This window comes from Physella acuta, unplaced genomic scaffold, assembly GCF_028476545.2.
Source record: "Physella acuta isolate Inbredline_101_S28 unplaced genomic scaffold, ASM2847654v3 ptg001126l, whole genome shotgun sequence".
NCBI lineage: Eukaryota > Metazoa > Mollusca > Gastropoda > Physidae > Physella > Physella acuta.
Window position 1 is genome coordinate 197,641 of NW_026732643.1, and position 13,627 is coordinate 211,267.

The 13,627-nt window shown below is 41.4% G+C and overlaps 1 protein-coding gene across 9 annotated transcripts in view; it reads left to right on the forward strand.

The window, feature by feature from the left end:
- The window catches only part of LOC131956063 (muscle-specific protein 300 kDa), a 163,076-nt gene that overhangs the window by 10,583 nt on the left and 138,866 nt on the right, over positions 1–13,627 (forward strand). For 8 of the 9 annotated variants that reach the window (XM_059320425.1, XM_059320424.1, XM_059320433.1 and 5 more), the window contains exons 3-4: positions 6,320–6,381; positions 6,977–7,072. In XM_059320425.1, coding sequence (XP_059176408.1) covers positions 6,320–6,381; positions 6,977–7,072 — 158 coding nt within the window. Of the gene's footprint in view, positions 1–576; positions 910–6,319; positions 6,382–6,976; positions 7,073–13,627 lie in introns of those variants that run through there. The other variant, XM_059320428.1, reaches the window with a different exon arrangement.

Below are 13,627 nucleotides of genomic sequence, written 5' to 3' on the forward strand. Positions count from 1 at the left end.
TTGAATTTATAATTGATGTAGATATATTTCTGTCACGCCACGGCCTGATTCGGTTGCTTGAAATATAAGGTAGGCCTTATAACAGCGAAAAACTTGTTTAGTTCCTGCATGATGAACATCTTTTTCATCGTCTGCTGTTGTAGTTAGTGTACACAGTGCAGCGTACAGAGCTGGCAAGTGATTAGTTGCTAGCATTGTGTTTGGCCCAATCATAAGCTTTATGACAGAAAGCTTCAGCGGGTATCCAATCGCAAGCTCCCACTATGGCGGCGTAGTGTTTATTGATTGTTATAGAATTGTGAGTGGATTTGTGCTAGCCTACGATTCAGTTGTGTATTTAGATCCAGACCAACAAACGGCTATAGGCCTAATTCTCAACACGGGCTGACAATGTCATCTAGGCCTCCTGACATAGGCTAGGCCCCTACGTACAATTTTCTACTGCTAGCAGCGTGTGGTGAAACCACTTCTTAGCGAGAGCCGCTTGTACCTCGTCTGCTAGATCCAGGATTTCGCGCGCTTTAGTAGTTTTTAATATTTTATTGTGTGCTCATGAACAATCGTGTCTGTGTGCGATGTAAATAAATTCTGAATACCGGGGGAACATTTGTCAACGAATGGAGACATGGTTGTAGATCTACATAGAGGATAGCATAATGAGTTAATTAATTAAAATAGCCAACAATTAGAATGTAGGTAGGCAGTGATCGCAGAGAAATCTACTTGGTTCTGTGGCCAGTACTCAACTCGCTCGTTTAAATCAGCTGATGTGCAGTGAGATACAAATAGATCTACTCACTTGTGTGAGCAGGACGAGCTAATCAATGGCTGAAGGAAGGTACTCGAGCTATGGAACGTCTGACCGTTCACAGGAGAAAGCTTTTATTGACAAGGTGTATCTTTTAAAAGGTAGAGTCCATTGTATGTTAATTAGATCTAGATATCTATATTATTCTAGATCTTAAATACTTAACTAGATCTAGGTATAGATCTAGCTAGGCCTCGAGATCTACGTCATAATAGTAGAAACCTAGACATTAGACATAGATTAGTATTAGTAAATATTAGACTATTATATAATATATCTAGATCTAGTTTCTATCAGAGTTTCTTCCAGGTATCTTTTCGGGGGGGGGGGGGGGACGACGACGACGACACACGACGACTCCCCCCCCCCCCGAAGAAAGTCTACCGCCCCCCCCCCCCCCCCGAACGAAATGGAATTTATATAGAAAACATACTTTTACCAGTGTCCGCCGCCCCTCCCCCCCCCTCCGAAAAAAAAGTCTGGTTTCTATCTAAAATATAGTTAGTAGTAGTCTACTAGGCTATTTAATTTCAATATCTATAAAATATCTAGATCTAGACCTAGAATATAACTCTAGATCTACAACAAGATCTAATATTTATTAAACGACAAGAATGTTCAAAACTAAATTTACTCACTTTAAAAAACCATGGGGGGGGGGGGGGGGGTGTTGAATCATCAAGTCAGAAAATTGCAAATTATTTTGAAGAAAAATGTTGTTTTTTTTTTTGCCAGTATAGTTAATGGTCAGCCAGTGGCGTAGCGAGGTCGGATGTCACCCGGTGCGGCACTTAATGGTGTCACCTCCCCCCCCCCGTCAAACTTTCGATTTGCATCTCCCCTCAAACTTTCGATTTGCACCCCCACCCCCCTCAAACTTTCGATTTGCACCTCTTAAAAGACTATTAGACACTCGAATTAATCACTTAATTAAGTGGAATTATCATTTTTTCTCTATATATTTTGCTATTTTTTGCCCCCTAAATGGTGTCACACGGTGCGGTCCGCACCCCCGCTCCCCCCCCCTCGCTACGCCACTGTGGTCAACTAGTGTGAAAAAGCATTTTCAAGTACAAATTGACGATACACACGGACTGGTGGGGGGGGGGGGGGGATCACCATAAAGTAAACCTGCCAACTATAGAGAAAACAATGCTACATCCAACTGTATTTATAATCGACTATCGATAAACATCGTTACTATTAAATGTGCACACTTTAAAACTGTCAAGCTGAGAGGGGGGGGCGACACCAACTGCAAAATTCACAGAGGCATATATAAATAAATAGATGAATAAATATATATTGGGGGTGACACCATCAGGTACCGCACCGGGTGACACACGACCTAGCGATGCCACTGGTCTTACCACCAACTTGTTAGACATAATAGACTAAGTGTACATTGTCTATGTGTGCTTCTAATATCTTAGACACCAATCACTTTTGTGAGGTAGCCAGCATTAATAATGTCTTGTCATGAAATAACAATCGATCGATCCTTTAGCAAAACTAGATCGATAGGCCTAGACAAAGGGCTCTATTTGAACCCTGGAACCCCTAGACCTTCATGCTGGCAGAAGAACGCATTGACACATATTTTAGTTACATCCTGATTTTAAAACCACAAACATTGATAGACAATTTCTACTGTAAATACACTACCCCCCCCCCTCTCCACGCCACGGAGAAAAATATTTGAAAGAAATATTGCAGCTAGTTTTCTGCTGGACTGCTCTTTAAAGTTGAACAACTGGTATTGTGTAAGACCGTAGACTGTACTCCTCACTAGCCCATGTTGTGTCAGACCGTAGACTGTATTGCCCATGTTGTGTCAGACCGTAGACTGTACTCCTCACTTGCCAATGTTGTGTCAGACCGTAGACTTTACCCCTCACTTGCCCATGTTGTGTCAGACCGTAGACTGTACTCCTCACTTGCCAATGTTGTGTCAGACCGTAGACTGTACTCCTCACTTGCCAATGTTGTGTAAGACCGTAGACTGTACTCCTCACTAGCCCATGTTGTGTCAGACCGTAGACTGTACTCCTCACTTGTCCTATGCCAATTTTGTGTCAGACCGTAGACTTTACTCCTCACTTGCCAATGTTGTGTCAGACCGTAGACTGTACTCCTCACTTGCCAATTTTGTGTCAGACCGTAGACTTTACTCCTCACTTGCCAATGTTGTGTCAGACCGTAGACTGTACTCCTCACTTGCCCATGTTGTGTCAGACCGTAGACTTTAGTCCTCACTTGCCAATGTTGTGTCAGACCGTAGACTGTACTCCTCACTTGCCAATGTTGTGTCAGACCGTAGACTGTACTCCTCACTTGCCAATGTTGTGTCAGACCGTAGACTGTACTCCTCACTTGCCAATGTTGTGTCAGACCGTAGACTGTACTCCTCACTTGCCAATGTTGTGTCAGACCGTAGACTGTACTCCTCACTTGCCAATGTTGTGTCAGACCGTAGACTGTACCCCTCACTTGTCCTATGCCAATGTTGTGTCAGACCGTAGACTGTACTCCTCTCTTGCCAATGTTGTGTCAGAACGTAGACTGTACTCCTCACTTTCCCAACACGCTCCAGTACACATCCCATCCTCGCCTAGTTTATCCCAGGCATGTTCACGCCCCATCGACCTAATTCGTTAATTCCCCGTGAACCCACCCCTCTCCTTCTGAATATCTAGGCCACTGCCATGTTTACATGACGTATTCTATCAATCATCGGGCCACCGAGTAGCTGGCCTCGATCTACCAAATTTAGTAGTTACAGATAAATTTAAAATCGATGAGATCAGCTGAGCCGAGTAATTAAATTGTGACGTAAATATATAAGAGAAGATGTACTGACACAATAAACATTTAATACATCATGTTAAAGAGACATAACCATATTGCACCACTGCTCACCCTGACCTATCACACATATTATGCTGCCACCCTTACAAGAAGCATCTCCTAACTTGCTTAATTAAGTACCTAATGTAACAAACACCTTGCCATAGACACACAATTCTGCTTCCTAGCCCCATGCATTTACAAAAAAATATCCTCTCATCACACTTTACACCATGAACCGATTGATTAACCCCCCGCAGGATATTCATGAGAGTGTATGTAGTTATTTGATACTTATTTTAATGAAATTAGCTGATGACGGAATAGTTTAATTAATTTATCGGTACCCCAGCATGTTGTAGCGTTGTCTCACGCTACCACCAGTGGCAAACGACTGTTTTTTTTTCTTTATTTGACTGAAACAACACAACTACATACTTATTATTACTTGGCGGGACTAATTGAAAGCTGCATAGTTTGAAGATGGGCTGCATACATTCATGGCTAGTCGCACGAGCTTTTATGGTTACACAGAATTATCAGCGATGATAAGACAATTGGTTGTTGGAATTTTTTTTGTTCTGCTGTAGCTGTGCACTACACTAATGTATGGCACCATTAGGAGAATTTCGCCAGAGAACAATTGATCTAATTAGTTGGTGCAGTCGCTTGACAAGTAATTATCTTCCTCATTAGTGATTACGTTCGCCATTCAATTCCTGCCTTATTTTTTAGGCCTAAAAATAGCCTTTATTTAACCGCCAATGTATCTAAAGAGAGCACTTATTTTTATCCATACATTGATAAGACTTAAGTGGGTTTTTTTCGGTGTCGAGGGAGGAATTATAAAGTCTGAACGCGCCTTGATTGTTAAAAACAATTCTTTTTTAAACGTACTGGTTGAAATTAATAGCCTTTTAGTTTCCAGCTATGTTTGGAACACTGACCATAACGTGTATTCTAGTAAGTTAATCCTGCCACATAACTGTCAAAACCTTTATTAGCTGACCACATGCGAATGAAGCTCTAATGCTGGGAGATATATTTAATGTACAAACTTTACATGGGTGGCATCGGAAGGTGTCGGACAGGAGCAGGATATTACCCCCCCCCCCCCCCCGATTTTCTCCTCCCCCACCCCCCCTTGATACCCACCTGGATAAACTGCCCCCCCCCCCTGCCGATTTCTTTCTATAAATTCCAACCTCCGTCAAAAAAAAAATCAGCGGTACGACATTACCCAACTTGTCAATTAGCCCTTGACCTTTTAGAGATGGATGCGGATAGGGATGGGCTAAGGATAAATTAGGAATGAGATCGGTATTGGGAAAGGGATATGAATAGGATTTGAAATATGGATAATTTTAGGAATAGGGTTAGGGATATAGAGATTGAGATGAATAGGTATAGGTATAATATGTATTTTAGATATCAAGGATATTGATTGGGGGGGGAGGCAAGTGACGAGGGGAAGGGTTCATGTTCTAGATCTGCGCCTGACGTCGACATTTCCCTGTCGTCATTACTTCTCGGTCGTCACTATTTCTCTGTCATGTCACCATACTATCTCACCGTGTCACCATTTGACCGTCATGTCACCACTCGTTCTCCGTATAGCGGCTGTTAGCTGCCGTGAGTAGTGCCTATGTGACCGGACATCCTTGTTTACTCAGCGTGTGCAGGTGCGAGCCACTCACGTGCCAGCCGTTCACCGTGGTCGATTGTCCGCCGAGACAAATGGTGGATGTTGTCTGAGATTTGTTGGATTCATTTTGTATCGACCGATGCGTCAGCACATTGGAACTGTGACAATCGGTCCGTTGGCCTGTCGGTTGGGTCTCTTGTGTGCTGCAGTTGTCCTGTCAGACTGATGGATGAGCTCAGTTGACACAGAGAAGACGGTTCATTTTCCCGGTCATATTTTCAGTGGGCCCCTTAAACATAATTATTGCCAATAATCAATAATGGCAGGAAGGCTCCAGGGAAATGTTTTAGCCAGATGCCCCACTCAGACTAAATCCGACCTTGTTTTCAGATTGAGATCGAACCAATCGATGAGCGCTGTTTTAAAACCATTGGGAAGAGTCTTCTCGTTTCTAGTGGTGGCGATCGATATTCACAGTTATTCACTTTTTATCACTCATATCAAACCCGCTCTACCGATGGGCGGTATTAGTTTCAACGGGCTTTATAGGATAACCCGTCAAGTGTATGATGTTAACTAATTGGTAACCTGTCACATTCACGATTTTAACAAATTGGTAACCTGTCATATGCACGATGTTAACAAATTGGTAACCTGTCATACGCGCGATGTTAACAAATTGGTAACCTGCCACATGCACGATGTTAAAACTTGAAGTTTATTTGTCAACAGAGATCGACGTCATTTTACTGTTATTCCTGCACCCATAAATAACATTTCACAAGCTACTAGTTTATTAACATCATATTTTACTTCTCACTAGTCAACTACTAATTCATTTACAATGAAACAAGTTTCGTTTGAGGTCTAATAGAAAGCACGAACCGTTTCTATATAATGACGAATCGACAGATAATAGTTGATGTCATCTGTCCCGACTACAGCATTCATTTACTAAACTTTACTAAGAATACCTACCTGCCTAAACCTTAACCTTTCAAATCGTATATTGATTCCAGATGAACAAGAAAGAGTACAGAAAAAAACTTTTACAAACTGGATGAACACCTACCTTTGTAAGGTGAGTCTAGGGATTAAATAATAAGGGTCATCTAGGTCAAAGTTATGGTCTTTTCATTTAAATGATGAGTCACTTGGCGTTATCTTATTTGATTGGGGGGGGGGGTCAGAGTTAGGGTCTTTGATCTTCAAAACACCCTAAAAGCAGTCATCAGGATCAGTGGCGTAGCGAGGTCGGGTGTCACCCGGTGCGGCACTTAATGTTGTCACCCCCCAGAGGCGTAGCGACCCTTCCCGGGGACAAACTTTCAAGTTTTCGATTTGCACCCACCCCCCTCAAACTTTCGATTTGCACCCCCCTCAAGTTTTCGATTTGCACCCCCCCTCAAGTTTTTCTCTATATATTTTGCTATTTTTTGCCTTGGTGTCACCCCCCTAAATGGTGTCACCCGATGCGATGCGCCCCCCCGCCCCCCCCCCCCCCCCCCCCGCTACGCCACTGATCAGGATATAACAGGGAAAAATCAACACTCACCATGTCAGCAGAGTTCACGGTGATGGTGATATTGTGAAAATGATTAATGCTTTATAGACTTAAGCCCAACTACAGTTTGTTGTAAAATACTACTATCTAAACACCCAACTGATCTTTACAGAGAATCCCACCTATCAAAGTTGAGAATCTATTCGAGGACATCAAAGATGGCGTTGTCCTGCTGTCCCTACTGGAGGTGTTGTCTGGTGAAAAATTGGTAAGTTACGTAGGTAGTGTGTGGTAACTTATGGAGAGGGTCTGGTATTATTGGAAGTGGGGGGGGGGGGGGTCACACAACAGTAGTGTGTGGTAACTTATGGAGAAGGCCTGGTTACTATTGGAAGGGAGGGGGAGGGGTCACACAAAAGTAATGTGTGGTAACTTATGGAGAAGGCCTGGTCACTATTGGTAGGGAGGGGTCACACAAAAGTAGTGTGTGGTAACTTATGGAGAGGGTCTGGTACTATTGGAAGGGAGGGGGAGGGGTCACACAAAAGTAATGTGTGGTAACTTATGGAGAGGGTCTGGTCACTATTGGTAGGGAGGGGTCACACAAAAGTAGTGTGTGGTAACTTATGGAGAGGGTCTGGTACTATTGTGAGGGAGGGGGTCACACAAAAGTAATGTGTGGTAACTTATGGAGAGGGTCTGGTACTATTGTGAGGGAGGGGGTCACACAAAAGTAATGTGTGGTAACTTATGGAGAAGGCCTGGTCACTATTGGTAGGGAGGGGTCACACAAAAGTAGTGTGTGGTAACTTATGGAGAGGGTCTGGTACTATTGTGAGGGAGGGGGTCACACAAAAGTAGTGTGTGGTAACTTATGGAGAGGGTCTGGTACTATTGTGAGGGGGGGGGGGGGTTCACACAAAAGTAGTGTGTGGTAACTTATGGAGAGGGTCTGGTACTATTGTGAGGGAGGGGGTCACACAAAAGTAGTGTGTGGTAACTTATGGAGAGGGTCTGGTACTATTGTGAGGGAGGGGGTCACACAAAAGTAGTGTGTGGTAACTTATGGAGAGGATCTGGTCACTATTGGAAGGGAGGGGGGGGTCACACAAAAGTAGTGTGTTTTACCCAGTCATCCAAACGTATAGTCATTAGTCCAAATGAATTGATTTTTTTAGAATTCTCGTTCTCTATGACTAAAACTTAGTTTAAACATCCATCTTAATTCTTTTAAAAGCTCCAACATTGAAGGGGATCTGAAGGTCGTTCAATATCTCTGTATCTGACGGTGGGGTGGTGTGTTCTATCAAACGTTTGTCTAGCACCCCAACACGAATGTAGAACATGTCCTCCAATGTTGCACGGAGCCCATGGACAAGGGCTGTCAATACACATTCTTCTCCTACAGCTTGAAAGAACACGTTTAATCTCCTACCTACGTGTCACCTTGTTGTCCAAACAATAGCGACCAGAGTTGCTCGAGCATTCCACCCTTGTTATTCTATTGTCTCTAGCATTGTTACGGCCAATCGGGGCTAATCGATACAAGAAATATTGGCCGTTCTTAAAATCATCGGCTCCAGACAGAACTTCGCGTAGGCTTCATTCAATGTGTGCCACATTAAAGGCCTTTTAAGTCCTCAAGTCAGGGATTGAAGTGTCGTTACGGTTAACAGCTCTTGACGTTTTAAAGTGTTCTCTCTCTCTTGTTTATTTCATGTTTGGTCCATGTTACGTCTCATACTATGTTATACCTCACAAAACAACATATTGCTTCAAGGCAATATTCCTTCAAAACGCGACCATTTTCCACACACATCAGACAGATATCCTACATTAAACAGCCTCCCACCCACACGTTCCAAAGATATTCTTCACAAAACATCCTTACTCCACTCAAACCGAAAAAATATTGGCATAACACATCCACAGGAGAAGCAGTTTGGCAACATTCCTGTCTTTGTTTAGTTTCAGATCTGAATATTCCTAATGCTTTGGAAGAAATGTGAGAGAGTGGAAACAATCATTTAGTGCTTAAATTAGTTCATTAAATATTAATGTTTACTAATGAATGGGCTAATAAAACTTTAAAACGGCTTTAAATTAGTGCATATTGTAAATCCTGTCAATATCCAAATAGTGACATAGGAAATGACAATTATGAAGTGAATATCTTCGTTTATTGGGCTTTAAATGTCATCGACACAAACAAGAGTAGCCGCCAATGGCATTGCATGACCCGTCTTGTTTCAAACATTACCGGCAGAGACCCGGAATATGACCTGGACAACCCGCTGTCTCAGACCCGGACACACGATGTGGCCGCCTCCTTTATAACAATGTTTCCCCCTGTTGTAAATAATATCTTAGTCCTGCCCGGCGTCTGTTGTTATCTTATCTGACGTTCACTCCAACCCCACTCAAGTATCAGGCAGAATTCGATATGAAAATCTATCGATCAGAATTCAATTCTTCATGCAAATACTTGGCATGTATAAATCAATGTTGTGTTGAATCACTGACGCGTGATATCTCTTAGTTGTGCTGCGCCATTCAGCTGACATTGACTCGCCAGTGTTGAAATCCTGCAGTGACCATACACTGACCCTTCTCACACCAGGGGATAGCCTCTACCAGAGCTACTTGGCGGTCATGATAATCTGCTGAAGTTTCAAGTCTAGTAATTTGACTTTTTAACGTCTCTGACAGAATTTTAACTTCATAAAAACCGTAAAGAGAAAATCCTGAACATTGCAATCTTTGACGAATATCAAATACGACAACTAAGACCAACGAGACTCAATGGCGTAGCGAGGGTGGGTGTCACCCGGTGCGGCACTTAATGGTGTCACCCCCCAGAGGCGTAGCGACCCTTCCCGGCGCCCGGGGACAAATTTTCGATTTGCACCCCCCCCCCCCCAAACTTTCGATTTCCAACCCCCACTCCACCCTTGTCGGGATTTGTCAAATTCGCTCTTAAAAGACTTTTTAACACTCGAATTAATCAATTAAGTGGAATTATCACTTTTCTCTATATATTTTGCTATTTTTTGCCTTGGTGTCACCCCCTAAATGGTGTCACCCGGTGCGGTCCGCACCCCCAGCCCCCCCCCCCCCCCCCCGCTACGCCACTGACGAGACTGATGCCACCTGTTTAAGACCAATGAGACATATATCACCTTACTAACAAAAACTGATAAAACAGACGGCAACTAAGACATTGAGACAGATGATATCTATCTAAGACAGCGAGACAGAAGACAGTTATTAAACAACTTAATAACTAAGACCAAACCAGTCTACCCTCAAGGCTATTACTATATTGATTTTTGCACAAACCAATCACGCTAGAAATCAATTACTTCCTGATTTGATGTTTCCATACATCTTTTGATGGTTATTGAGTTGTTGGTAGATCTAGAAAGTTTAGGTTTAAGTCTGACCGTTTAACAGGAAGACAAGGTCAAAGTATATGAAACACGGAAGCTTGATATGTGTCATGGTTTCCCGTGTTCTTATGTTTTTTGGTATTTACATTATTAATTTTGAATACTTTCCTTTTTTACTTTCTCGTATAGATCTATACAAAGTATAGAGAAAGTCTTGTAATCGTACCAAAAAAAAAATCGAGATTTTTGCAAATCTCGACGTTTTACAGCTCCCTGAGTCGAAATAAAATACTTAAAAAAACTTTTTAAAAAACCACGTTTTTCTTGTGGACTAAAAAGTAGAAAATAACTATTTACATACATTTGATGACAAAAAACGTGGGTACGTTCACCATCAAATTTCCCGACCCATCTGCCCGACCCACGTTTTTTGTCATCAAATGTATGTAAATAGTTATTTTCTACTTTTTAGTCCACAAGAAAAACGTGTTTTTTTTTAAAGTTTTTTTAAGTATTTTATTTTCTCCTTTTTAGTCCGTTGCTACACATGAAAAACGTGGTTTTTAAAAAAGTTTTTTATATAGTTTATTTTCTACTTTATCTAATCACTTGATTAAGTATGACTTGACTAAGTGTTTTTAAATACACGGACTAAAAAAATCTTGAGCGACCGATACGCTTTAAACAGAGAAAGGGTGTAATTTACGTTGCTGGCGTGGAGATCTACTCACGAATCACGTGATCAAATCTCCCATAAACAAACAAATAAACGCGAAGCTGAGTTAAGGAAAAACGTGTTTATGTGTATTTTAGCATGCCCAGCGTACCAACCGTGTCACCGTTAACAATGTGTTACCGTGTCCGTTCTCCTTTTTAGTCCGTTGTTACACATAAAAAACGTGGTTTTTAAAAAAGTGTTTATAAATACACGGACTAAAAATCTTGAGCGACCAGGATTCGAACCTGGGTTGTCGCGGCCACAACGCGAAGTACTAACCACTATACGATCACGGCCAGCGCGCTCACATCGATTGGGGCCGAAGTAACTGTGTCAATAGGCCTCAAGTCTTGTCGGTATCTTTAGAAATCATGTCCTCAATTTTATGGTCCTTGGGGCGTAATTAAATTAAGCTAATTACGGTCACTAATTGCTAGTTTTTATGATTGCATCTGAAATTGTTAGGCGAAAGTAGCATGCATGCCAAATTTCAGGTCTCTAGAGCAATCAGAAGTGGGCTAATTTTCGATGTCAATTTTAACAACAAACATCCAAACAAACAAACAAACGCGAAGCTGAGTTAAGAAAAACGTGTTAAAAACAGTTTTACAATCTTGTCCGTGTGTGTGTGTGTGTGTGTGTGTTTATGTGTGTATGTCTGTAAACCCGATAACTTGAGTACCGTTACAGATAGGTTGATGAAATTTCATATATAAGTATTATATAAAAATCGTAGATCCGCATTAACTTTTGAGCGATTTCCGATAACCGGAAGTGGAACTTTTTCGACTTTGAATTTTTCAAAAGCCTATAACTTGAGTCCTATTTAAGATAGATTAATGAAATTTCACATGTAAGTAAAAGATCTAATTCTATGCCTTGTTTCAAATTTTGAGTAATTTCCGTTGACCGGAAGTAGTAATTTTCGCTATTTCCGATTTCTCAAAAAACGCATGTGAATTTATAAAGTACTAATAATATTCCGCACTATTATGCACATTTTATTCGGCGTTCACTTGGTGTGCAATTCATTTTTCTACGAGATTTTATTCTATTTTAAAAAGCTTAAGTATTCAAAATGGATTAAAAATGTATATATCCCGAGTTGCCATCCCCTGTTGTTTCATATAAGAATATTCGAGAAAGTTTAAGGGAGACCACTCCCGGTTTATTATAGCTATGTCATTCTTTAGTATGCCTTATTTAAGTAATACGTAACAGAAGCAATCTTTTTAATTTGTTTAAACAAAACTGTTTAAATGAGCTTTATGGGCACCCCTACGAGACTATTTAAAGAAGAGCAATCTGTCATGGATATTGTTTGAACGTTCGCCTATTTTTCACTCTACAGCTCAAGTAGTTTTTTCCCCTCAGCCATAGCGTTTGTTAGTTACCGTAGAACAATCACTGCTGCAGTAGATCTATTTATGTTTCATAACCCCGATCAAGGTGCGAAAATAATGTATATATTTTGGTCGGATTTTCAGCCCAAAAATGGCCTGCGTCCTTTTCGCCCCTCCCCGGGGTCTGACGGTGTGGTAGTTCCGACACTTGTCTGACTGTGATTCAGGAAGTAAGGTTAAAGTAAAAATCGAATTGTAGAAAGTTACAACTTGTGTACACGATTGCAATCATTGTCAGTGTGTGAGTGTTGATGAAAGATTTACTGTTTTAAAAAACCAAATAATTTCCTGTCTGCAATAGACAGGAAGAGACACGTTTATTGACAAGTTGCGTAACACAGGTTTCCTAGTTAAATAATAATGGACTGTTTGTGTATTGATTTTTAAAGAAAATTCCCCCCCCCCCCCCCACCCACCACCAAAAATGTTTGGTTCTTGTTATTTGTCTATGAAAGGTGACAACGAGTAACCTGTGTACCCATTTAAATTTTAAAGTAGGCAAAATATAGGTAAATAATGTTATCTGTTTTTTGGGAGATGTGATCACGTGGGTTATTTCCCTTGGGTTGTTTTAGTTTTAGCGCCAAACAGTTGAACTTGTCCAGACGGCATTGTGTTCAGGCGGGGCGCTGTGTGTGTTAACAGGTGAGACCCCGAGGGTTTCAAACTTTATTAGCGAAATCTAGGACTGATCAGATATCAAATGGAAGTTTATTGCTGATATGTATCGGGGATCGATACAAGTTTTTAGAATTGTCAATAGCTTTATGTGGGTGTTTATGTGCTTGTAGAGAGTCAGTTTTTGTTCTAGAATTATTGTCACCTGGCAGGTGAGGTGGCCAGGTGGGGTAAATAATGCCCAGTCTGTCACCACATTTCCAGAGACAACGTGCCTGCCTGAAAATGCAATAATTAGAAACATCGGATATCTTTTTGTTGCCGTAACAACATTCTGAGATGCACATGACATTGCTAGTAGTGGATAGAAAGTAATGCGGCTCTTTAATAAATCTGTACTCACTAACGCTGTTTTGTAGCTGCACAATTCACTGTCTAAATCTTGACCCAGTCATAACGTCACTGTTTTGTAGCTGCACAATTCACTGCGCTAAATCTTTACCCATCATAACGTCACTGTTTTGTTCCTGCACAATTCACTGTCTAAATCTTTACCCAGTCATAACTTCACTGTTTTGTAGCTGCACAATTCACTGAGTCTAAATCTTTACCCAGTCATAACTTCACTGTTTTGTAGCTGCACAATTCACTGCGCTAAATCTTTACCCAGTCATAAGGTCACTGTTTTGTAGCTG